At 43.6% G+C, this 27,054-nt stretch overlaps 1 protein-coding gene across 2 annotated transcripts in view; it reads left to right on the plus strand.

The window, feature by feature from the left end:
- ASAP3 (ArfGAP with SH3 domain, ankyrin repeat and PH domain 3) overlaps positions 1-27,054 on the plus strand; it is a 94,146-nt gene that overhangs the window by 57,869 nt on the left and 9,223 nt on the right. The window contains exons 8-23 of one of the 2 annotated variants that reach the window (XM_060691496.2): positions 1,366-1,441; positions 4,169-4,255; positions 6,752-6,861; positions 8,016-8,085; positions 10,917-11,004; positions 13,563-13,611; positions 16,007-16,194; positions 17,110-17,243; positions 19,432-19,526; positions 21,325-21,505; positions 22,772-22,857; positions 23,374-23,489; positions 24,514-24,581; positions 24,824-24,889; positions 25,267-25,374; positions 25,791-26,019. In XM_060691496.2, coding sequence (XP_060547479.2) covers positions 1,366-1,441; positions 4,169-4,255; positions 6,752-6,861; positions 8,016-8,085; positions 10,917-11,004; positions 13,563-13,611; positions 16,007-16,194; positions 17,110-17,243; positions 19,432-19,526; positions 21,325-21,505; positions 22,772-22,857; positions 23,374-23,489; positions 24,514-24,581; positions 24,824-24,889; positions 25,267-25,374; positions 25,791-26,019 — 1,751 coding nt within the window. The remainder of the gene's footprint in view (positions 1-1,365; positions 1,442-4,168; positions 4,256-6,751; positions 6,862-8,015; positions 8,086-10,916; positions 11,005-13,562; positions 13,612-16,006; positions 16,195-17,109; positions 17,244-19,431; positions 19,527-21,324; positions 21,506-22,771; positions 22,858-23,373; positions 23,490-24,513; positions 24,582-24,823; positions 24,890-25,266; positions 25,375-25,790; positions 26,020-27,054) is intronic. The other variant, XM_060691497.2, reaches the window with a different exon arrangement.

The raw sequence follows: 27,054 nt of genomic DNA on the forward strand, positions 1-27,054 counted from the left end.
CGTAAGGTACCAATAAGGGATGCGGTGGCTAAGACGCTGAGCTTGTCGATCGAAAAGTCGGCAGCTCAGCAGTTGGAATCCCTAGTGCCGCGTAACGGGGTGAGCTCCCGTTACTTGTCTCAGTTTCTGCCAACCTAGCAATTCGAAAGCACGTAAAAAATGCAAGTAGAAAAATAGGGACCACCTTTGGTGGGAAGGTAACAGCGTTCTGTGCGCCTTTAGCATTTGGTCATGCCAGCCACATGGCCATGGAGACGTTTTGGGACAGCGCTGGCTCTTTGGCTTTGAAACAGAGATGAGCACCGCCCCCTAGAGTCGGGAACGACTAGCATATATGTGCGAGGGGAACCTTTACCTTTTTAATGTTTGGAAATTGAAAGTTTACCTTTACATTTTAAGGCAGGGGTGGGCAAATGTGACTCTTTTACAACCTGTGGATTTCAACTCCCAGAATTCCTGAGATAGCCAAACTGGCTCAGGAATTCTGGGAGTTGAAGTCCACAGGTTGTAAAAGAGCCACATTTGCCCACCCCTGTTTTAAGGTACTAATAGGAGAAGGTAGTAAGAAAGATGAGAAGATGAAAAAGATGAGAAGGATAATAGCAAAACAGGCCTACTTTGTGGTTAGATATCCCTAGGCATAAGACAGTGTTGTAGGAATTAGGTGTTCTGCAGAGTGATGGCATGGGGGGAAAAACCTGTCTTTGTGTCTGGTTGTTTTGACATGTAATGCTCTATAGCCAATTTCTCTATAGCATTACATTCCATAGACATGTCAATTGATGGACATGGTCCATAGACGGGTGCAGGACCACAGCAGGCCAGAAACCAGGCCACGCAAGCAAGCGAAGCCCCATCCATGGGATGCAGGCAGCATGCAAAACCACGTCCCTTCCGGTCCATGGAAAAACCTCTCTCCGTGGAACCAATCCCTAGTACCCAAAAGGTTGGGGGCCACTTCTGTATAGCAGTTTCCTAAGAGAAGAAATCGAAACATATCTGTTTCACATGTGGTTAAACACCTGGACCTATGGTGGCGCAGTGGTTAGAGTGCAGTACTGCATGCTATTTTTGCTGCCTGCTGGCTGCCTGCAATTTAACAGTTCAAATCTCACCAGGTTCAAGGTTGACTCAGCCTTCCATCCTTCCGAGGTGGATAAAATGAGGACCCAGATTGTTTGGGGCAAGAGGCTGACTCTGTAAACCGCTTAGAGAGGGTGTAAAGCGGTATATAAATTTAAGTGCTATTACTATTGCTATTCTGTGGCAGTAAATTGAGCTAACCTCTTCCTGTTTTCTTTTTCTTTTTTCTTTCCCCATCCTTGGCTTTTCAATATTTCTCCACTGATTTCAAAATGTTTCCAGTTTCTTCCAAGATGGCTGGAAGGCATCTCAGAACCTCTACCCGTTCATCGAAAAACTAGCCGCCTCCTTACATGCAGTAAGTTGTTACTGGATTTCCACAGGGCTGTGAACTAATTTTCAGCTCCGGATTTACAAGGATTGCTTTCCTAGCTAGGAAAAGGATTGGGTTCTTCAGTAAGCTCAGGTAGTCCTTGACTTACAACCATTTGTTTAGTGACTGTTTGAAGTTACAATGGCACTGAAAAAAAGTAAGTTATGAGCCATTTTTCAAACGACCGTTGCAGCATTCCCTGTGGTCATGTGATCAAAATTTGGACCTTGGCAACTGGTTTGTATTTATGATGGTTGCAATATCCCAGGGTCATGTGATTACCTTTTCTGACAAGCAAAGTCGATGCGGAAGCCATATTTACCTTAACAACCTTGTTACTAGGATCTAATCTGGGTCGGTCACCGGAACCAGAGGTTTAGTCTTCTGAGCTATGCTGGAGCCCATCTTCCGGGAATGTCTCTCTACTGGAATGTAGTAACCCTGTAGTAACCCTGTAGTAACCCTACATTAAGAACTGAAGTGATTCACTTAACAACTTGGCAGGAAACTGCAGGCTACTTCTGCTGCCTGCCAGCTGCTTGCAATTTGGCAGTTCAAATTTCACCAGGCTCAAGGTTGACTCAGCCTTCCGTCCTTCCGAGGTGGGCAAAATGACCCAGATTGTTGGGGGACAATATGCTGACAGTATAAACTACTTAGAGAGGGCTGTAAAGCACTGTAAAGCAGTATATACCCTGTTTTCCCGAAAATAAGACCCAACCGGAAAATAAGCCCTAGCATGATTTTTCAGGATGCTCGTAATATAAGCCCTACCCCAAAAATAAGCCCCAGTTAAGATCATCAGCAGACGGAGGCATTTAATACTGTATTTCCCCCAAAAATAAGACCTAACTGGAAAATAAGCCATAATGTGTTTTTTGCAGTAAAAATTAATATAAGACCCAGTCTTATTTTGGGGAAAACATGGTAAGTCTAAGTGCTATTGCTATTGCTATAAAGTAGGGCAAAACTCCCTTAACAATTGTCTTGCTTAGCAACGGAAATTTTGGGGTCAACTATGGTCATAAATCCAGGACTACCTGCTTTTTTTTTTTATTGTGCTTAGCCTGACCCATTCAATACCATGCTCACCCTTTCATTTCTCTTCTGGGTTTCCCCTCCATGCATGGTGCTCTCCTTCTCCTTTCTTTCAAATCCCACATCAGAACTTAGTTTCTGTCCTCTTCTGCCTATCCCTTGAATTTGAGAAATCCATGCATCTTCAACTTGCCAAGATTGGGGAAAAAACTCTTCTAAATTCGGCTGACTGCAAACGAGTTCTTGAAATACTCCACCAAGGTACCCAGTGGAGAAGCTTGTGTGGATGATTTCTCTGCATTTTTGTCTGGAGAACAAGAAATTATCGAGGGATTTTTTTCGAAGGCAAAGACGCCTTTCTTTTAACAGGGACATTGCAACTCCAGAAATACAATGGAAGTGGCTCCTGCCTCCTGTCTCCTTTTGGGATTTCATCCAAGCCAAAAAGATTACAAGAATGTTGGGCGAAAGACTTCATTAGGAAGCAGGAGAGCCATACAATTCCCCTTGCCGAAATTGCCACTAAACAAGCCCCATCCTGTATTCCCACAGGATAATTTCTTTGGGATTCTTTTTTTTTTTTCTCTTTTGAAATAAAACCCTAGAGCAGTGTTTGTTCCTCGAACCGAAGGAGACCTGGACGATGAACAATTCTCTACCTGACTCTGTTTCTGAGGAATTAAGGATGGTGGCTGATGGCGATGAGAATCTGGGGAAAAAGGACATAAGGAGGGAACACTATGATTTAATCTGCACATCTGTGTAGATCAGGGGTCCCCAATCTTGGTGACTTTAAGACGTGTGGACTTCAACTCCCACAATTCCTCAGCGAGCTTTGCTGGCTGAGGAATTGTGGGAGTTGAAGTCCACACGTCTTAAAGTTGCCAAAATTTGGAGACCCCTGGTGTAGATGGTACAGTTTGCATAAAAATCTCTTATGTTTCCATAGAGGAAATTAGGAAGAAATCTTACTTTTTCGGTCCTGCAAACTGCTTTCTGTTCCTCCAAATTGACTGAGCCTACATTAATGTAAATTGGGGCCCTCTAAGGCCTGATGTTATTTTGTACCTTGTAATCTTCTGGGCTGAAGAAAGCCAATGCCTGAGAGGATCCAAGACAACTTGTCATGGCCAACTCGTTGCGACCAACTCGTTGCAACCAACTCGCCACAGGACAATTCACCATGAGACAATTCAACGCTGTATGGATTATTTTGTTCAGTTACTTTTACTCAGTGGTGGAATTCAAATTTTTTTACTACTGGTTCTGTGGGCGTGGCTTGGTGGGCATGGCAGGAGAAGGATACTGCAAAATCCCCATTCCCTTCCCACTCTGGGGCCAGCCAGAGGTGGTATTTGCTGGTTCTCTGAACTACTCAAAATTTCCGCTACCGGTTCTCCAGAACCTGTCAGAACCTGCTGAATAGCACCGCTGCTTTTACTATTGGCAACCACATTTTCGTCAAAATTATTGCAATTCCTGTATTTCTGGATTGACTTTATTTTATTATTATTATTATTAGCCACTGAAATTAATTTAACTTTTGTATTTGCTGAATTGTCCCACAGTAAGTTGACCATGGCAAGTTGTCCCATTCTGTGCCTGAGGATGTGTGTTAGAGTGATAAGATAGCTCCAACTTGCTTGTCCTTAGCAATTTCTAATCTTATTTTAGCTTCGTCAGGCTAAGGAAGAAGAGGTAAAGCAGCTCACTCGGATCCGGGATTCCCTCCGAGGCATCTTGCAGCTGGAGAACAAAGGGGTAAAGCTTCGAGGGTCCTTTGGGAAGGTGCGGGAGAGGGTGAAATGGGGGTGGGTGGGCTTAATCAGGACTTCCCGGGGTCTATGACAAATTGCAATGGGTCCAATGATTTGCTTTTTTGCAAAATTTGGTCATGCATTTTGAAGGAATGTCTGGGCACTGCACTGTGCGTATTAATGTATTCTACCGTGTTTCCCCGAAAATAAACTCTCCCCTGAAAATAAGCCCTCCCCTGAAAATAAGCCCTCCCCTGAAAATAAGCCCTCCCCGAAAATATTTAAACGCATGCGTAGTTGGTCCCCGCCATTTCCTCTGGTTAGGGAGACAGCTGGAAATCAGGTAACACAGCAAGAGGCTGATTAGTTGCTGAAAAGTTGCTGATCTCTCTTTTAGATTAAGTATTTTTCAAAGTTGGCAACTTTAAGAAGATGTCTGGACTTCAACTCCCAGCATTCCCTGGGCAGCTCAGCAAAGAACTCAGCTGGCTAGAGAATTCTGGGAATTGAAGCCCACGCATTTTAAACTTGCCAAGTTTGAAAAAAAACCATTTTTAGATTGTTTGGAATCCAACTGCTCCCCCATCACCCCTGATTTGTATGCCCTTTCAACAATGCTAATTAACAAGCTGCAAGCCTGTAAAACTGTCCAAGAATATTTTTAATTTGCTATCTTTTTTCAGCTCAAACAAGTCAGTCTGGCAGATTGGGTTTTTAGTTGCTTGCTTTGGCTTGCCAGTGTGTGGAAGGAAACCATCAGATAGTTCCAAAAAGGATTTTAAGCAATAGCAGTGTCATGTGATGCCATGAAATGCCCTAGGAACTGTTGAGTGGCACCTGGTGGGTGCCAATAGATGTACGGACTTCTGCCTTGGTGCCTACCAGCTCTTAGCCCCATGGCATGTTAGAGATGGTTTAAAAATACATGTATTCTTGTTTTTAAATAAAGGACGTTATTTGCCAACTTCCAGTTTTATTTTTTATCTAGAAGGAGGCCTCTTAGACTCAAAATAAGTTCTATTAGCTTTCTCAGAAAATAAATAAAAGAAATGTTCCCAGATTTAAATCAAGGGGCTAGTTTTGACCTTCATGGTGTGGGCTGGGTTATTTGAGGGACTCTTCCCCCCTAATTATATCAGCCCGTTCCATCAGATGTGGGGCACACTAGGGAGCAGGGGTGAAATCTACTTATCTTCCATACCGGTTTGGAAGTTCGTGCGCCATCATCATCACGTGCGATTTTGGACCCTCTGCGCATGCGCAAAGCTGCATGTGCATGCGTATAGGGTCAAAAACAGGTTACTTCCTGTTTAAAAGCAGGAAGTAATGATGTCCGGGTGGGTGGGCAGAGCATCGTGCAGCCGCCACTACCGGTTCACCAAACCACGTACTGTCGCCACTACCGGTTCTCCTGAACCGGTGTGAACCGGTAGCATTTCATCCCTGCTAGGGAGCTACATTTGGTGGTCTGCCTATGAAGTGAGGCTGGCTCTATCCTTGCTGATATACTTGGAAGTCCCTCAAAACCTGGTTATGCCATCAGGCTTGGGATTTCCAGGGGACCAGTGAGATGGTCTGTGAGGTGACTCCACTGTTATTAACATCTCCTGTTTTCTCTTGGCCTCCTTCTGTTTTTATTTTTTTTTAAAAAAACAAAGTTTTTCTATATTAATTTTTAAAATTAATTTTATTATAAATCACCCAAAATCACTTTTTCATCAGATGAGCAGCCATATAAATTTGACAATTAAATAAGTAATTGCATGTATCCCAAGGCTTTTTGGAGTGCCTGACATTCCAAAGCGAATAGCAAGAAGCCAGAATAATTGAGAGCATTTAGGAAGATGAGGTTAAAACACTATTTTTCAACCCTATCAACTTTAAGATTTATGGACTTCCAACACCCAGAATTCTCCAACCAGCACACTAGTCTGGGGAATTCTGGGAGCTGAAGTCCAGAAATCTAAAAAGTTGTTAATGTTGAGAAACACTGGGCTAAAGGATGGGGCAAATACAGGAGTGGGCTTCAAAAATTTTAGCAAGGGGTTCTCTGCCCGATTGCTGGGTGGGCATGGCCATGGTGGGTATGGCCTACTCGGCCTCCTGCACCATGGGCGGGGGGGGGGTGTTTTTGCCCTCCCCAGGCTCCGGAGGCCCTTATGGGCCATTTCCGGCCTTCCCAAACTTCCGGTAGGCCCGTTTTTCGCCCTCCACGCATGCCCTGCACTTACTTGCATCCAAAATGAGCCGCGAGAGGACTCCTGGGAGGGGAGGGGCGGGGTAGTTGGGGCCAGCCAGGAGTGGAATTTGGGGGTTCTCCAAACTGCACAGAATCTTAGCTAGAGGTTCTCCCAAACCCCTGCGAACCCCCAGGAGCCCACCCCTGGGCAAAAAGCAAGATGGTAAACCAGGGTTGTTCTCTATTGCATGGATTTTTGAGCCACTGGCAGCCATTTTGCCAGAGCACCCATAACCCATAATTTATTTCTCTTGTATTCAGGAGAACCTCAACAGAAAGAACTCTGGCAGTGGGTACAGCATCCATCAGCATCAAGGCAATAAACAATACGGGACTGAGAAGTCTGGCTTCTTATATAAGAAAAGTGATGGGTAAGCTCTCGGAGTGTTTTGTGCTGCATCACAGGGTGGGGTGGGTGGAAATAAGCATCTTCCAAAATGCCTTACTCAACATTTTATTTTAATGGACCCATTCATTTCTAAGATGTCATCATTTGTCAAGGGCTCAAACACTCTCCCTGCTTTCAAGGGCAACCTGTAGACTGCCCACCCTCCGTTCTTCTTTCCAAACCTGTCATCATCTCATCAAGAGGGCATCTTTCAGAAATTAGATATGTGGGCATAGCTCCAGAAAAAGGATTGTCTCTTCCATTTCTTACATCTTAGAAAGTAGGCCTACAATATTTTGCTTGGGAAAGTTCTGACCATGACGAAACTGTTTAGTGAGGAGGTAGTGTGAGGAGGTCGTAAAAGGTATTGTTTTCAGAAATGAATTGTTTCAGGAATACTGGAATCTCATTTATTTCCCTTGCATCAGACCAATGGTGGGATTCAGCCAGTTTGAGCCAGTTCAGGCGAACCGGTTGTTAAATTGCTGGCTGGCTGGCCCTTCCCCTCCCCTCCCCTTCCAGGAGTTCCTACATGCCCCGTTTTGGCTCCCAGGTAAGTGCAGGGAGGCCTACTAGGCCCAAAACGGGGCGCAGGGGGCTGCCCCCCCACAGCCTGTTTTTGCTCCCAGGGGGGTGCAGGAGGCCGAGTGCTACCTGTCACACCCCCTGGCCATGCCCACTGTGGCTACGCCACCCAGCTAGTCATTAGAGAACCGGCTGTTAAATTATTTGAATCCCACCACTGGATCAGACATGTCTGCCATAAATCGTGTAGGAAATGCTAGACAGACATTGTCTGGAAGGTAAAAAAAAATCATTCTTCTCTTTCCTGGAAAGTTCCATTCCCTAAATTGTATATTTTGCACATTCCTGTTTGATTTTTAGAGTGCTAAGGTATTTTTCTCAATTTCTTTTTCTTTTTTTTTTTAACCATCACCTTGTTTACTTAATGATAGATTTGGGCAGCCTATACATTTAGTAGTAGACAGATAGACAGACTGATTCATTCCTGAAGGGATGCACTGCTACCAAAGGGGATGGCAATCCCGGATCTACAATAACAGGAAGTACATGGCCTCTGACGCAGGCTAATTCTCAATATTGTGTTCATTTTTCCTTCCTCTTTGCTTATCCTAGAATTCGGAAGGTGTGGCAGAAGAGAAAGTGTGGGGTGAAATACGGATGTCTCACTATTTCTCACAGCACAGTAAGTGGGGTAGAGGGTGGAATTCCTTCGCTGAAAAATTCCAGATTAAAATTGCTTTGTGTTGATGCACCATTGGGGAGATGTTCAAAGTAGTCTCTCTTCATATGCTTAACCTGGTTCTGGTGTCGTCCATGTTTTGGTATTGCACAGTACATCGAACCATGCATTAACCGAGCAGGATGGATACAAAGAAGGTACTAAGATTGAACGAAAGAACTAATAGAGCAAAATGCATTGTATGAACATAGCTGATAGGCTTGTCCAGAAGATTCCCATTTCCTTCTGGATATGCTATTCCACAGGATCATCCCCAGCACAACTGTTTTGACCTAGGCCTCCTGAGTCAGTTAAACACACGAGTAGTCCCAAAAACCTGTTTTATTTTAACAGCTGTGAATTCTGTTCATTCACAGGTGAGTCCCAAATAGTGGTAAAGAGTCCTTCGGGATAAGGCTGATAATCACCCACCTTTATCTCCCTTGACACGCTGCCAAAGACCTAATTGGCAAAGCCACACGGATTCCAGAATCAAACAGAGCTTCAGACTTTAAACTGCACAGAATTGACAACGTTGCTTCCTGCAAAGGCCCACGTGCCTTTGCTCCTCTTTTAAGTCTTATGGGAATGGCCAATCATCTCCAAGCCCTACTCCCGAATCATCCCTTTTGTTTTAACTGTTCTTGCCTTCTGGCAGCTCTGCGCATGCTCCCCCGTTCCTCTGCCTCGCTGAGGTCTGACTCTGGAGTCTCCAGAGGCAGCACCTATCTCCCAGATGGCCCTTTCTCTGCCTCCGACGCAGAGCCCTCGTCCGAACCTTCCCTAGACTCCAGGACTGGCCCATGTTCCTCCCCAGCCTCCTCACTGTCCGACTTTGCTGCCAGCGCCGCAGGCTGCTGGCGGACCACGACAACAACATAGTTCTGAAAGAGGTTCTGGTGTGTTTTGGAAATAAACAGAACATTCTAGAATTCTCCAGAACTTTCTGTTCCTGGATTGAGGACTTTTGCACACGTCTGTTTATATTGACCTGATTAAATCTATTGCCTGAACATAGCCGATGAGAATGGCATGGAAAAGGTCTAGTGTGTTATTCAATTGTGCAAGGTACTATTTTCTGTACTGGGAATATATCATATTCCCTTGGAATGTGCTCTGGTAAGCCCCAGGTCTTCTCACATGATTTAAAGATGTAATCCATCATGGCTGTCTTTGACATTGAAAGGCTGGCTCCCTGCAAAGTAGATTTCCCTGAAGAGACGTTGACAAATGAACAACGTTGACTACCTATCTTGACTTGGCTACGAAACTTTTAGGGGGAAAAAAAAATCAGCCATTCATGAACATTGAAAGTGAGCGAGTAAAACTTATAAAAGGTAAAGGTTTCCCTCGCACATATGTGCTAGTCGTTCCCGACTCTAGGGGGCGGTGCTCATCTCCGTTTCAAAGCCGAAGAGCCAGCGCTGTCCGAAGACGTCTATTGCTATTATCCCTCTCATCTTTTTCATCTTCTCATCTTTCTTACTACCTTCTCCTATTGATACCTTAAAACAGGGGTGGGCAAATTCTCAGGAATTCTGGGAGTTGAAGTCCACAGGTTGTAAAAGAGCCACATTTGCCCACCCCTGCCTTAAAAGGTACAGGTAAACTTTCAATTTCCAAACATTAAAAAGGTAAAGGTTCCCCTCGCACATATGTGCTAGTCATTCCCGACTCTAGGGGGCGGTGCTCATCTCCGTTTCAAAGCCGAAGAGCCAGCGCTGTCCGAAGACGTCTCCGTGGTCATGTGGCCGGCATGACGCAACGCCAAAGGCGCACGGAACGGTGTTCCCTTCCCACCAAAGGTGGTCCCTATTTTCCTACTTGCATTTTTTATGTGCTTTCAAACTGCTTGGTTGGCAGAAGCTGGGACAAGTAACAGGAGCTCACCCCATTACACGGCACTAGGGATTCGAACCGCTGAACTGACGACCTTTCGATTGACAAGTTCAGTGTCTTAGCCACTGAGCCACCGCGTCCCTCGTAAAGCTTATAGAGAAATGGAATAAAAAGTGAAATAGAAAAATAGAGATGGTTATTTAAAGACCTTGTAAATTGCACACGAATCCACTGAGATGCCTCCATAACAATAAATTTTCCAGGCAGATCTTAAGAAACCAGTTTGTGGAGAAATTTGGTGAATTTCTTTATAATTTCAGGCTTTTTCAACTTTCAGTCTTTATCTGATTATATTGTCTGCTTTATAGCCGGGTGTGTTCTTCTGTGCTGCACAGTAAATAAATATCTTTAATGTAGAATGAGAGCAAATGTCAGTAATTCGATTAATTGGTAATATTTCTCCATTATTACTCAATCTGAGAATGTGATAAAAGAATTAGGAAATATAGGTAGTCCTCAAATTACAACAGTTCAAACAGTGACTGTTCGAGGTTACAACAGCACTGAAAAAAGTGACCTATGACCGTTTTTCACACTTACGACCGTTTCAGCATCCCCACGGTCACATGGTCAAAATTCAGACACTTGGCAACTGACTCATATTTATGACGGTTGCAGTGTCCCGGAGTCACTTGATCCACTTTTGTGACCGTCTGACAAGCAAAGTCAATGGGGAAGCTAGATTCACTTAACAACTGTGTTACTAAATTAACAACTGCAGTGATTCACTTAACAACTATGGCAAGGAAGGAGCCATAGTAACATGGAGCCTTATTCTCTTAACAAATGTCTCGCTTAGCAACAGAAATTTTGGCCTCAGCTGAGGTTGTAAGGTGAGGACTACCTGTAATATTTGTCGCAGAAACTGGTTCATTATCCCAATTTTTCTTGAACAGATAAACCGTCCTCCAGTAAAGTTAAATCTCTTGACCTGCCAAGTAAGGCCGCATCCAGAGGATAAAAAATCCTTTGATCTTGTCACACGTAAGTAAGCATTTTATCACAATACTTGGGCTGTGTTGTCCTCTTTAAATATCTTGTGCCGGAATAGCTGAGGACAGAATGTTTTTTCTCACATTTCTTTCATGTTAAGTTTAAAATTGGTTGGAGATAGTTATTTGAAGCGATGAGAACTAGATTAAAGGGAAAAGAAATTTTTGTCACCGCCCACTTCATCATAGCTACGAAATGTAGAGTTGTTGTTTTTTTCTACAGTGAAACGTATGCAGGTCTCAACGCAGAAGTAACTGTGGTTTATCTGCCAATAGCAATCGTTGTTCTGTCTGCACTGCTCATGAATTTTGCTCTGGGGAGGTCTGACTAGTGCAGAGGTGTCAAACTCAAGGCCCGCGGGCCAAATCCGGCCCATGATGTGGTCGGATCCAACCCGCGGGGTCGTCCTGATCTACCCAGTGGGAAGAAGAAAGATCGGGCCAGCGTGGCTTCGGCCCAGTCTACATAATGCGAAGGGGAAACATGTCAACAGTTTGGGGAGTGGCATAAAGCTGGCCACGCCCACCCAGTTGGCCACACTCACCCAGTTGGCCATACCCACCCAGTCGGCCACACCCACCCGGGCCCCCAAGGTCAACCACAGCCCTGATGTGGCTCTCAGTGAAATTGAGTTTGACACCCCTGGACTAGTGGAATAATTAATTCTCATGACTTGAAAACTAGGGTGCTGTTAATAGTGCCTAAAATCACCCTTTCTATTTGCAGTTGCATTGCACTGCCAACCCATTCTTAGGTTACGACTTATCTAACCACCAACATTTCCAAGAAGAACATTTCAAAAAGAAGCAAGTTTATGGATGAGACAGAATTAAGATCAATTCTTTGGTACATGTGTTGATCCATGCCCAAAAGGAACATAACTTCAAACATGCTACCGTCCATCATCTTGCCTCTTTTGGAGACACCGCTGTGCATAACACAAGACACATTATATGCTTTCTTGAGACGTAGAACTTTGTTTTTGATAACATTCTGTCTTACGGGACGTGTTAATTATTCCTATGCGTGAACATTTGATAAGAATTTGCTCCATCCTTCAGTTAAGTCATTGGCGAACGATAGAGTCAATACAATGTCTTTTGATTCTTCAGTTCAAAGGCTCTAGTTTGATATGATTATAATAGTTACACACCATTACGTTGGTGTTAACTCTTAGCAATCATGTAGACAGATTTTTTTTCCCAGGGTTATCTAGCTTCAGCCTGGTTCTTCAACTCTTCCAGGGGTGTCCTCATCATTGATTCAATTGAATCCATCCACCTGCTGCTGGTTGTCCATTTCTTCTTGTTCCTTCCATTTTTCTTAGCTTTAGGGACTGCTGCAGAGAGTTAGGTCTTTATATAACGTGTCCAAAACGTGATAAACATTTATATAATTATTGTGTTATATTATTATTATATTATTGGCTCTGCAACCAAACAAGACAAACACAGACTTCAACAGATAATTAGAACTGCAGAAAAAATAATTGCTACCAACCTGCCTTCCATTGAGGATCTGTATACTGCATGAGTCAAAAAGAGGGCTGTGAAAATATCTACAGACCCCTCGCATCCTGGACATAAATTGTTTCAACTTTTACCCTCAAAACGATGCTATAGGGCACTGCATACCAGAACAACCAGACACAAGGACAGTTTTTCCCCGAATGCCATCACTCTGCTAAACAACTAATTCCCATAACACTAAAGAGTTCTGTTCTATTCTATTCTATTCTATTCTATTCTATTCTATTCTATTCTATTCTATTCTATTCTATTCTAATTGAAGCCTAGTTGCTTATGCCTTGAGTTACAATTCTGGATTGTTCTGTGGTCTATCTGTTGTGTGTGTTTTTTTGGGCTGTCCATGGTCTTCTCAAGAACCTTTTTCAACATCAAAAGAAAAAAATGACAATAGTCTTTAGGTTCTGCTTCCTCAAAGTCCATAGACTTGTCGCAGGGAAGCCCATTGTAGTAAACACTGTCTGGATATATTTAATTTTTGTGCCAGGTATGAATCCCCAGGACAAGGTTTCAGACTGTGCCTAGACGAGCCTCAAATTGCATTACTAAAATTCAGTGGCAAAATCCTGTTGCATGATTCAAAAATATTTTAGGATCAATAAGCAAGGGTTTTGATCTCTGGAGATCTCTCCCAGTCTTATAACCATTCTTATTTAAGTCATATACAAAATAATGTTGCCGAAAATAAGGAATTTTGCGGTTGAATTTTTACAATGTAATTTTGGGCTGGATTGCTGTTGGGGAAGAGGACATGGCTATCACCCATGCACCACTCTGTGTGTGCGTGTGTGTGTGTGTGTGTGTGTGTGTGTGTGTGTGTAGAAAAAGCTAAAAATAACAGTACAAACGTCTCTGCATATCTAATATTTGCTTTCATTATGCTATCTCTGCACTCTCTCCAGCTTCTCCCGCTAACAATAAAGATTAGGGTTGTTTTTAAACTGCCACCACTGTTATTTATCCATTTCTTATCTTCAAGGGATTCTCTTATTTCTTTTTTTCTTTTTCTTTTTTTTTTTGCAGACAATAGAACATACCACTTCCAAGCCGAAGAAGAACAAGATTGTATAGTGTAAGTTGAGAGTTCCCAGTCTCCTGTTTTATTTTGATTGGGAAAACCACGAACTAGAAATATTAGTGGAGGAGTAAAGTTTGGATTAGGGTAGGATGCCTTAGGTCCAGTGGTGGGTTGCCCCCGGTTTGGACCGGTTCTCAAGAACCGGTAGTAAAACCGGCAGGAGGCTCCTCCCACCGTACCGGATGTTGTCATAGGCAATTTGCGCATGCGCAGAAGCTTGGCGTGCGCTCGAGCAAAGCCAGTGTGCATGCACAATCCTGTTGCAAACCAGTAGTAAAAGTAAGTAGAACTCACCCCTGCTTAGGTTCTCAACTTTATTTATCTCTACAGATAAATAACTTACAACAGTTCATTTAGTGACCGTTCAAAGTTACAATGGCACTGAAAAAAGTGACTTATGACCGCTTTTCACACTTACAACTGTCTGTAGAGATTCTCAGTCATCCAGGTCATGGTTGTCCCAAAGGTGCTTTTTCAGGAGGCAACTGGACTTCCTTGGGTTTTTTTTTTTCTTTTGAAGATGTTTCGCTTCTCATCCAAGAAACTTCTTCAGCTCTGACAGGATAGTGGGGAATGGAAGGATTTATATTCCTTGCAGACAGCTGATCATTTGCATCCTTTTAGAGGGTCCTTGAAGCGCTTGGAGGTTTATCTGTGTCCTCAGGGTCACCTGAATAGTGCTCCTAGTTCCTGTAGTCTGCAGTTTTTCCTCTGGAAATCCCTTCCTACTCCCACACCATTCCAAGGGTGTTCATCCCAAATTGTATAGCTAAAAGTCTGTAGAGATTCTCCGTCATCCAGGTCATGGTTGTCCCATGTTGACCCTCTAAAAGGATGCAAATGTCCAGCTGTCAGCAAGAAATATAAATCCTTCCATTCCCCACTATCCTATCAGAGCTGAAGATGCTTCTTGGATGAGAAGCGAAGCGTCCTCAAATGAAAAAACAGGAAAGTCCAGTTGCCTCCTGAAAAAGCATCTTTGGGACACTAACAACTGGTTGCAGCATTTCCATGGTCACATGATCAAAATTCAGGCATTTGGCAACTGATTCACACTTATGACGGTGGCTTTGATAATCTTCTGACAAGCGAAGTCAATGGGGAAATCCAGATTCACTTAACCAACTGTGTTACTAACTTAACAAATGCAACGATTCACTTAACAACTGTGGCAAGAAAAGTCGCAAAATAGAGCAAAATTCACTTAGCAAACATTCCACTTAGCAACATAAATTTCAAGCTCAATTGTGGTCGTAACTCGAGGACTACTTGGATTATATTTGTGTAATAAATTCAGACCTGAACGCTAAAAGAGAATCAATGGTTCCTTTCTGCCAATTTTGCAGACTCATTGAGCAAGCAAGAGGTTAGTGAAGGCAGATGGAGACTGAAATATCTTGATAAAGTCGCTGCAGGAAGGGATTATCAATAGCAGAGGCTCCTGTAAAGGTGGGGTACGAGTAATCTAGCACAGACATTAACAACTAGAAAAGTTTATCCAACAAGCTTAATAGCAGCAGCTGTGAGAAGGATCTTGGAATGAATGATATACTATTCCACATAGCAAGGGAAGCTGAGATGGTTAAAATGTTTCTTTTATTGAAATAAGAGATTATATTTGATTTTGTCTCTAGTTCGAAATTGCTTCTGGATTTTTTTTATTTGCAATGAGAAAAAAAAATTAAAAAATGAAACTTTGAATCTTTTTTTGTAAATTAAACGGGCTTATTGTTATAGAAATGGCTTGTACATTTCTATAATATAAAATTTATGTTTTATACATAAAAATGTTTTTTAGAGCAGAAATAAATTTACTGTAGTCATTCTACTTATATACCGCTAAATCAACACAGACTCAATGGTTTACAGAACAATCAACTTAATTGGATACAACCTGCAATCTAGAAACCTTAACACTATTTAAACTGTATTTTGTTTCATCATCTGCAAATGAGTGTTTGAATGCAAGACTATGTTAAACTTTGTCGACTCAATTGATTTAGCCTCTTTGAATATTTTTTTAAGTAGAAAAGGGGAATAAAAATATTTTAAATAAACATAAAAAAAAAAGAAATGGCTTGTACATATTGCTGTGTGAAAGCAAAAAGTTGTAGTTGTAAGTTGTTACCTTTGACTGTGCCAAAGAGAATCGGAAATTGGGTGCCTTTTTTCTTTTTTTTCTCCCATTACACAATACCCCCTCTTTTCCCCTTCCTCTCTTCTTACTTTTCCGTAGTTTTTTTTCCCTTTGTATTTTATCCTTTGATGAACTAATTAAAAAGTTTGAATAGTGAATTCTGGCCTTTGGATTAAACAATCAACATCCTATATGCTGATTTCCTTCGTTCAATCGGTTGCATCCTGGCTGATGCTTTCTCCCATTCCCCAGGTGGGTGTCGGTGCTCCAGAACAGTAAGGACGAAGCGCTTAGCAATGCTTTCAAGGGGGACCCAGGAGGCTCCATGTCTTCATCTGGAGGCGTGGCTGACAGCGGATTGCAAGAACTCACCAAGCTCATCATCGACGAAGTGAAAAACATGCCAGGAAATCGATGGTGCTGTGATTGTGGAGCCTCAGGTGGGTTTCAGCCAGGGGTGAAATACACTTACCTTCACTACTAGTTCGTAAACGTGAGAGCGTGCACCTCCTCCACGCATGCGCAGAGCCTTCTGCTCATGCGCAGAGGGTCAAAAATGGGACATGATGACATCCGGGCGGGTGGGCGGACCCTCCCTCCGCCACCGCTACCAGTTCGCCTGAGCTGGATAGAACTGGCTGAATTTCACCCCTGGTTTTAGCAGCTTTTTCATGCAAGGACTCCCATGTGCCCAAGCACTTAGAGGTAGTCCTTAACTTACAACTTCAATTGAGCCCAGTGGTGGGATTCAAATAATTTAACAACCAGTTCGCTCATGGTCAGGTTGGCTGTCGTGAGAGGTGTGGCCCATCCCCATCCTCCAGCTCCACTGCACATGAGCCTCCCGTGATGGCCAACCCGACCCTGGGAGAACCGGTTGTTAAATACCCCCCACCCCCCACTACCACTGTCTTGAGCAGAGGTGGGTTTCAACAGGTTCTGACCAGTTCTGGAGAACCGGTAGCAGAAATTTTGAGTAGTTCAGAGAACTGGTAGTAAAAATTCTGACTGGCCAAGGGCCCCCATCTATTCTCTGCCTCCCGAGTCCCAGCTGATTGGGGAGGGAATGAAGATTTTATAGTATCCTTCCCCTGCCACGCCCACCAAGCCATGCCCACCAAGCCACACCCACAGAACAAGTAAAAAATTTGGAAACCCACCACTGGTCTTGAGTACAAATTTCAAAACGTCTCTGTAGGCCGTGAAGAGCATCCCATCTGCAGTAGAGAACTGGGGCGTATTTTGTCTTTCATTGAGCTGGGATAGAAAGGTCTGTTTGCAGAATGAGTAGAATGAGGGGAAGGATGTGTCATGATATGTATGTCAAAGCTTCTTCCTGGGTTGCTGTCTTGCAGATCCCACCTGGCTCTCCACCAACCTTGGCATCTTGACATGCATCGAGTGCTCAGGGATTCACCGTGAATTAGGGGTGCACTATTCCCGCATCCAATCTTTGACACTAGATGTGCTCAGCACGTCGGAATTGTTGGTAAGTGCCAACTCTCAGTTGGAGAAAAAAACATGTCCTTTCTGCTATTCTTTGTCTCCGGCATCTTCTTTTTCATGTTAGGGCCAAAGGAGCTTCTTCACCACTAGGTTTTGGGGCATCCTAAGCTTACTGGTGGTGGGGGACGCAGTGGCTCAGTGGCTAAGACTCTGAGCTTATCGATCAGAAAGGTCGGCAATTCGGCGGTTCGAATCCCTAGTGCCGCGTAACGGGGTGAGCTCCCGTTACTTGTCCCAGCTTCTGCCAACCTAGCAGTTTGAAAGCACATAAAAAATGCAAATAGAAAAAATAGGGACCACCTTTGCGTTCCGTGCACCTTTGGCGTTTAGTCATGTCAGCCACATGGCTATGGAGACATCTTTGGACAGCGTTGGCTCTTCGGCTTTGAAACAGAGATGAGCACTGCCCCCTAGAGTAGGGAACGACTAGCACATATGTGCGAGGGGAACCTTTACCTTTATCTTTAAACTTACTGGTACATTGTGAGAAAGTCACATCTAGCAGAGACCCGATAGGAGGCGTCCTTGGTGCTCTCTAAGCTTGGTTATTTTCTTGCAGACGTTTCATTGCAGATGTCGTCTTGTAGAGGTTAGAGACCAGATATTTATAAAGTTGAGAACAGGTTTCAAAACTAGCGGAGTTGAGTGGAATATTCATGATGAGAGACGGGGTGGTGTAGCAGTAAAGCCTTGAACTAGAAGCAAGCGATAGAAGTCTCCTCAACCATGGAAACTGATTTTGAACTGGTCATTCTCTTTCAAGCCAGCTTATCTCACATTGACCTCCCGAAAAAAGGCAGAAATAATAATAACAGGTGGACAAAATACCAAATCCAATCTAAACATCTGACTGACTGTGCAAACCAACCATGATAATAATAATAATAATTAAAGGTGCCTTTACTTGGAACTGCTTATATCCTGCAACGGTATCTGTAACACTATCAAACATCCACCTCTGCCTGCCCCAGGTCCTTGGAAAGAACTCGACAGATAGACCAAAATGCCAAATCCAGTCTGAACATCTGGTTGACAGTGCAAGAGACCATAATAATAACCTATCCCAAGTCCTTGGGAAGAACTCGAAAGTCAGACAAAAGTGCCAAATCCAACCTGAACGTCTGGCAGATTGTGTGACAAACCATAATGATGATATTCTTCTATTTTTCACACTAGCCAAACTTTATATAGAATAGAATAGAATAAAATAAAATAAAATAGAATAAAATAGGAAAAGGAAAAGGAAAAGGAAAAGGAATAGGAGCAGAGTAGAATAGAGTAGAGTAGAGTAGGGTAGGGTAGGGTAGGGTAGGGTAGGGTAGGGTAGGGTAGAATAGAATAGAATAGAATAGAATAGAATAGAATAGAATAGAATAGAATAGAATAGAATAGAATAGAATAGAATTCTTTAATGGCCAAGTGTGATTGGACACACAAGGAATTTGTCTTTGGTGCATATACTCTCAGTGTACATAAAAAGACAAGATACATTCGTCAAGAATCATAAGGTACAACACTTAATGATAGCCATAGGGTACAATTAAGTTATCGAATCATACTAGGAAAGAGTATCAATATAAATCGTAAGGATGCAAGCAACAAAGTTACAGTCATAGAGTCATAAGTGGGAGGAGATGGGTGATAGGAACGATGAGAAGACTAATAGTAATAGTAATGCAGACTTAGTGAATAGTTTGACAGTGTTGAGGGAATTATTTGTTTAGCAGAGTGATGGCATTCGGGAAAAAACTGTTCTTGTGTCTAGGTGTTTTGGTGTGCTCTATAGTGTCATTTTGAGGGTAGGAGTTGAAACAATTTATGTCCAGGATGTGAAGGGTCTGTAAATATTTTCACAACCCTCTTTTTGACTTGTGCAGTATACAGGTCCTCAATGGAAGGCAGGTTGGTAGTAATTGTTTTTTCTGCACTTCTAATTATCCTCTGTGTCTGTCTGGTTGGGTTGCAGAACCCAACCAGACAGTTATAGAAGTGCAGGTGACAGACTCATGTAGTTAGCAAAGGGTAGAAAATAGCACACCAAGTTTCCTTTCTCAACCTCTTGCCTTCATTTTTACCTTACTGGCTAGTCCAACATAGCTTGTGGATGCTCTTGATATGATATGATGATTGCCCATCCTGCCAGTGACAAATGGCTCTTGTCTCACTCACAGCTGGCAGTCAGCATTGGAAATGCCAAGTTTAATGATGTCATGGAAGCCACCTTGCCAATCCAGAACAGCCCCAAACCTTCCTCGAGCAGCGATATGTGAGTGATATGGCTATTGCTTTTGGAGGGGCAGAGATGGGATGGGGGAAGGCTTATGGAGGCATCTGATGAGGACAGACTTGGGGTAGAGGATTGGGGCAGGGGTGAAATCCAGCAGGTTCTGACAGGTTCTAGAGAACCGGTAGCGGAAATTTTGAGCAGTTCGGAGAACCGGCAAATACGACCTCTGGCTGGCCCCAGGAGTGGGGAGGGAATGGGGATTTTGCAGTATCCTTCCCCTGCCATGCCCACCAAGCCATACCACGCCCACCAAGCCACACCCACAGAACTGGTAGTAAAAAAATTTGGATTTCACCACTCTGTTATCGGAATACAAGAAGAAGAAACAAGGGTAAGGTCACTCAGAATCACTGAGAGTGAATGGGCAGCCACATAAATTCTCTAAATAAATAAATAAATAAACAAATTCAGAACCTGGGTCTGTGGTTTTGCATAGGATGGGCGCAGCCAGTAAATTTGAACTTGGCTGTTGGCAATTGTTAAAACATTCACCTGCTTCTTAGTCTTGTTGTTTTCTCTTCATTTATTTTTTTCACCCCCAAAATCGGCTTTCACCAACAGGGAAACTTGAATGCCGCTACCCAAGCTGTGCATAATTTTAATACATATAAATAAGCAAATCATTGTGACTTTGCAATGTAACTCTGATATTTAGAAATCTGCTCCTTTGCTTTCCTCAGCTGGATGCTTTACCAGCCATTGTCTACCAAGATTACCTTGTTAGCTATAGATCTAGCAACCAGTGGTCCCAAAATTAACAGTGGATGGTATATACATAGTATCCATTCCTTCACCTGCGTAACATCTTGGGTCATGCTTAGAAGCAGTCTTTGGGCTTTGAAATGCCCTCCCCGTGGACTTGATATATACCAACAGCCATTTTCAATCCTTCAGATTTTGGCAGTCCCTGCTTCTAAGTACCGATTACTTGAGGATTAAACAATGGGGATGGAGAACATAGAGAAGCACACGCCCATTGAAAGTACAGTGGTACCTTGGTACTCAAATGCTTTGAAACTCATCGAATTTGGTACTCAACGCATTTTGATGCAAAAATTTTGTCCTGGTACTCATTGTTTGTTTGGTACTCAATGCACAAGCTAGAACTTGTCGGGGTCAGCTGCCTTGTGACTCACTACACTATGTCTTATGGGGAAAAATTTGCTTGGTAACAGTGGTGAAATTCAAATTTTTTTACTACCTGTTCTGTGGGCGTGGCTTGGTGGGTGTGGTGTGGCTTGGTGGGCGTGGCAGGGGAAGGAAAATGCAAAATCTCCATTCCCTCCCCACTCCAGGGGAAGGTTACTGCAAAATCCCCATTTCCTTCCAATCAGCTGGGACTCGGGAGGCAGAGAATAGATGGGGGTGGAACCAGCCAGAGGTGGTATTTACCAGTTCTCTGAACTACTCAAAATTTCCACTACCGGTTCTCCAGAACCTGTCAGAACCTGCTGGATTTCACCCCTGCTTGGTACTCATCGTTTTTGGTACTCATCACACCTCCTGGAACCAATTAACGATGAGTACTGAGGTACCACTGTAATAGAAGGCAAGACTGACTGAGCTGAGCCTTTCTTATGAACCTCTAAGGCAGAGATGAGGAACAATGGCCCCCTTATGACTTGTGGACTTCAACTCCCAGAATTCCTGAACCAGCATAGCTGACTCAGGAATTCTGAGAGTTGAAGTCCACAAATCATAAAATCATTCCTCACCCCTGCTCTAAGGTCTTAAAAAAAAAACACTTTTGGAGAATTTTTCCTCTTCCTAAATGCAGGAATACCAGGAAGGAATTCATCATGGCTAAGTATATGGAACGCAAGTATGTCCATAAAGCTACCAAGGAAGATCCTTACCGAGTCTGGGATGCTATCCGAAGCAGGGATCTTTTGGCACTGCTCCAGGCTTTTGCTGAAGGCCACGATCTGTCCAAACCTCTCGTGACTCCTGAAGGTCAGGTAAGTAGGACAAAGTGAGGCCCGAGAAACAGAAATCAGCAAAAACGTGGTTGCTTTGAGAAATGACCTTCGTGTTCCTGATTTATATTTATATTTATCTCTATCTCTATCTCTATCTGTATAGCTCTATCTCTATCTCTACCTACCTACCTACCTATATATATAACATTTATATTTTGCTGATAAAGAAATAAATGGAGATTAGTATAGATCTATTTCAAGCTATTTAGCTCTCATCAGCTAGCCATACCCTTACTCGGATTTGAACTTGGGCTGCCTGCATATTAGGCAGTTGTAGTAATCTATTTATATATATATATTTATATATATATATTTATATTTATATTTATATTTATATTTATATTTATATAAATATATATATTATATATTTATATATATATATATATATATATATTCATCTTGAAACCAGGCAAATTTTATTGTTCCTGGAACTATAGTGATCAAAATCTTCTGAGGGTTTGGTTCTTTAATAATGGCTATTGTTAAAAAAATTATTTTTTGTGGTTTTTTTTTTTTTAATTTGATTTATATGCCGCCCTTCTCCGGAGACTCAGGGCGGCTTACAATGCGCTAAGCAATACTTCATACTTTTGCATATTTATACAAAGTCAGCTTATTGCCCCCACAAACTGGGTCCTCAATTTACCTACCTTAGAAAAGATGGAAGGCTGAGTCAACCTTGAGCCTGGTGAGATTTGAACCTGCAGTAATTGCAGGCAGCTGGTCTTAATAACAGGGTGCTTTAGACCACTGTACTACCAAGGCTCATGGTTTTAGCTTGCCAATGGCCACCATGGCATAGGTATTGTTGACAAAAGAATTGACAATTATAGGTTGAATCTCTTATAACAGAAGCCCACATCTGACATCTATGAGGCATCCTTTAATATAACTTAGGATGTTAATGAGCCCTGGTGGTGGCTCAGTTGTTAAAGTGCAGTACTGCAGTCTAACTCTGCCCATAGTCTGGAGTTCGATCCTGATAGGCTCAAGGTTGACTAAGCCTTCCATCCTTCCAGGATGGGTAAAATGAGGATCCAGATTGTTGGGAGCCATGTGCTGACATTGTCAACTGCCCAGAGAGTGTTGTAAAACACTATAAGTATATAAGTCTAAGTGCTATTGCTGTTGCTTGATGTAATGTAATTCAGATGTCTTTGTGGTTCATTTTTTAATTTTAATTTTAATTTGACTTCTGTCATAAAAAGTTTTGCAAAATGTTGCTTCTTCTTCTTCTTCTAAAAGGAACAAGGTGAACCAGCCCTGCATTGGGCAGTACGCTATGCCAACAAAACTTCCCTTCCATTGGTGGATTTCATTATTCAGAATGGGTAAGTCTTAGTTTGAAGGACCCTTGTTACTGGATTCCGGGGCCTCTTCTGGGAAGTCTTCTTCTGCTCCTGGTATGGTTAGATTTGTGCTGAGGGGAGAGTAAGAATGAAACTCACTAGCCTTGCCCACATGCTTTCTAAGCAGCAAGCAACTCGATTTATTTAGACTCTTCATGCAGTTTGCAATATGCTGCCCGTTTTAATTCCTTCTCATCCCGTCCCACCAATCCATCTGCAAATTTATTTGCAATCTTTAGAAGTATAAACTGTAATATTTACTGGGAAGATTGCACTGGCAGAACCGGGGAGAAAAGGGGTTGGCTGTTTAAACAAAGCTGTGTTTCTGTTTGCACTTTGTCACTTTGGAAGTACAAACGCGTCCCTTGTGCAGTTGTGCAAATTGAAAGCATGTGTCTTAGGTCCTTTTTAAGAACTGCGGTTTTCTACGCTTTACTGATTAAAAAAAAACACAAACAGACGTGAAATTTGCCCACTTTGCTATCTATCTGTACGTAGGGGAAATCTGGACCGACCCACTGCGGATGGGAACACAGCCTTACATTACGGAGTCCAGTATAATCAGCCCAATTGCATCAAGTTGTTACTGAAAGGGAAAGCTTCTACAAAGGCAGGTAGGATGCCCACCTGGTCGGAAACGGAGGGAGAAGGATTGGTAACTTCAGAGTCTTACTGCAAGGGAGTTGTCAACTTGCAAAGCTTTCAAGTTGCCATGAGCAGGAGGGAGGGAGAACTGATAGAGCTGATTGATTTCCCTAACTGAAGTGCATTCCATACATTCTTCCTGACCGCAATCAGAAGGAGGGTGTTGGATTTCACAGCCAGCCAAAGTGGTTAATTGGAGAACGTGATTTATGACATGGCCAGAGAGGAGGGGAGAGACAGGTCATAGGGGAACGTAAATCTACGTGGGGTCAGTTCTAACTGCATCCGAATATTGCCGAAATGGTGCTCCTAATAAATGATTGTATTTCTTTTGAAGTTCGGCTCATGGCTCATGAATTAATTAGGGCATCTTTCGGAAACTGCACAGGAGTCTGTGGCCGATCCTACCATAAAGCAAAATGAAGCAACCAGTTTGGGTGACAGATGGCTGGAAACAACCCTCATACATTTTCCTCTTGAGCTTCTTGTTTATTCTTGCTTTCTTGGGGGATAAAGTTGTGTGTGCCAGGCTTGTTTTATGGCCCCAAACCTGCCTACTGTTCTCAGCATGATAGAATACTGGAGCCCATTGCCAGTAGTGGAATAAAAATAAAATACAGTTGCCTGGTCAGTTCCTGTCAATGGAATTTTCCAGGCTGGCTGAGAATATTATTCTTTGCAACATCTTGGATTCAGAAAAGCTTTTTCCACGAAAAAGTTTGGGGACTCTTTAAAAAGAAATGCTTTCTTTGATTAGGTGAATAATATGGTGGACAAATGCAAGAAGGTTGGGTGACTGGGCTTTGATGAATGTGATACCATCCTATTTCCATTAAAATAGATAATCAGCTTTATGTGATTATCCCTATGAGGTGCAAGTATCTACACGCCATACAAAATGATGGTGCACCTGTCCTCGCTGTTTGTGTGTGTAGCACATTGTTTGAAAATCTCCGGATTCAGATTTGGTGTGTCGTTTTGGTTCTCCTCCAGTAAACGCAGCTGGTGAAACGCCTCTAGATGTGGCAAGAAGATTCAAGAATGCTGAGTGCAAAGACTTGGTAGGTGGAGGTAAGGGGGCCTTAGACCTTAGGTGGGAGAATTGTGCTTTCCAGATAATGTTACTTCACAATGGCCATCCTTCTTGATCAGTAGCCAGGCTCAGGGGTGGGATTCTACTGGCTCAGACCGGTTCGGACGAACTGGTAGCTCCAACGATCAGCTGGGAGAGAACCGGTTCGCTCCGATGATCAGGTTGGCTCGCCCCCCCGCCCCTGTGCTTTACTTACCTTTATCTTCTCAGCTGATTGGTGCAGGAGAGCGGATTGCCGCGCCTCAGCTGTGTTACTCCCAAGTGGTAACACAGAAGGTTAGTATTTGTAAAACTGTGCAAGCACGCAAAGCACGGGATCACCAGTTGTTAAACCGGCAGCATCCCACCAGGGCGAGGCTGTATTGACAACTTTTCTAGAGCAGGAAGGTCACAGTTTGAGGAGTACGTAGATGTTGGAGAGAGCAACCGTTCTGAAGGCCTTGTTAGAACAAGATATTGGGGGAATCAGATCCTGGATGGGAGCTCCAAAGGGGAGGTGGGCTTTTCTCAGACTGCTGTCTAAGGCAGGGGATTCCCTCTGCCTGACAGGCATGGTATCAGCCTGGAGAACGACATCATAACCTTTGAAGGAATAGGAGACCCTCTTAGATGGTGAACTGACCAAGGATGTTCTTTTTATTCTTTTGTAATAGCTGGAGCAGGCCCAGGCTGGGAAGTTGGCTATGCAGATGCACGTAGACTACGACTGGGAAACTTCTCAGGAGTTCTCGTATGACAGTGAAGATGAGCTGGATGAAAAGGTGCTGGGATAACAACTCCGTTTGTTGTTGTGTCCTGTCATGTAATGTTCCAGGTGGGACAGTCCCGTGTCAGTTTTCCTTTCTTATCAAGAAACATGGCAGTGATATAAAAAGCTTTGTCTATAGCTTCCTTCAGCTTCCCCTAGCTGGCTATGAAATGGAACACCAAAAGATTGGTTGACCTTAAACTGTACAAGGAAGGATTTTATAGGGGTCTTCAAGACTTTGGCTGCATTCCCCCCCCCCCAATTTCCTAAGCTGGTGATTGAATGAAACCATTTTCTACTGAACCATAAATTAACCAAATAGGCTTGGTTTTTCATCACATGCTAAGCACTGGTGGGATTCAAAATTTTCTACAGGACAGGTGACGGAAGGTTCCAGGTGCTGATGACATCTGCTACTTTGTCTGATAGATTAGCCCACTGCAGCGATCTTTTGGGTCTTCACCATCTCCAACCACCGGCCAGCCCATTCTCTTCTCTCCAAATCGGTGGGGCTGTTCTGGCATGGATATTAGCAACAAGACCTACGAGACCATTGTGATCCCTTCGCAGCCTGGTCAACGAAACTCAACCAGTGAGAAGATCCCACCGCCACTGCCGCTCAAAAAGCCTCCCAAAGGGAGCAGCAAACCGAAACCAGGTGAAGCCAAAATGTTGGCAAGCCAACCAGGGGAAATGTCAAAGCCTGCTGTCCTTTTCGTGGGTGAAACTGTGCCCTGCCATCCCATCCATTCAAACAGGATGCTTGTAGCGTCCTTCGGGATTGCGTACGCAATGATTTCTTACAATATGTATTAAGAATGCAGACTGATATCTTCAGGGCTGAGAAATGCATGACCCTGAAGATGTGGTTGAACTAGAGGGCCTAAGAACTGGGGCCAAAATGACCCAGTGATGCAAAGTGATAAGACTTGAGATCTTGATGGGCAACAAATTCCCTATTACTTTTCAAAGGGCTGGGTTCGTTCGCCAGGATAATGCAACTATTTAGAGCAGGGATGTCCGACCTTGACACTAATCAAGAAGCAAGTCCAGGGGTGGGCTTTAAAAATTTTAGCAAGGGGTTCAGTTGCGGGGTGGGTGTGGCCATGGTGGGCACGGCCTAGTTGGCCTCCTGCACCACAGTGGGAGGGATTTTGGCCTCCCCGGGCTCCAGAGGCTTTCCTCAAGCCTCTGGGAGGGCGAAAACTGGCTCCCCAGGCTCTGGAGGCCTTCTGGAGGCCAGAAATGGGCCCGTTTCTGGCCTTCCCGAACTTCCAGTAGGCCCGTTCTTCACCCTCCCTGAGCCTCCGCGCATGCCCTGCACTTACCTGCATCCAAACCGGGCCATGTGGGGACTCCTGGGAGGGGAGGGGTGGATGGAGCCAGCCAGGAGTGGGATTTGGGGGTTTTCTGAACTGCACAGAATCTTATCTAGAGGTTCTCCCGAACCCCAGCAAATCTCCAGCAGCCCACCCCTGGAAGCAACCTGGAATTAAGGAGAAACTTCCTAACAGTGAGGACAATTCTCCAGTGGAACAGCTTGCCTTCAGATGCTGTGGGATGCTTCATCACTGGGGTTTTTTAAGAAGAGACTGGACAGCCACTTGTCTCAAACGGTAGAGGGTCTCCTTCTCGAGCAGAGGGTTGGGCTAGAAGACCTCCAAGGTCCCTTCCAGCTCTCTTCTGATAGATC

Source organism: Pantherophis guttatus, chromosome 10, assembly GCF_059756535.1.
Source record: "Pantherophis guttatus breed Tessera chromosome 10, ASM5975653v1, whole genome shotgun sequence".
NCBI lineage: Eukaryota > Metazoa > Chordata > Lepidosauria > Squamata > Colubridae > Pantherophis > Pantherophis guttatus.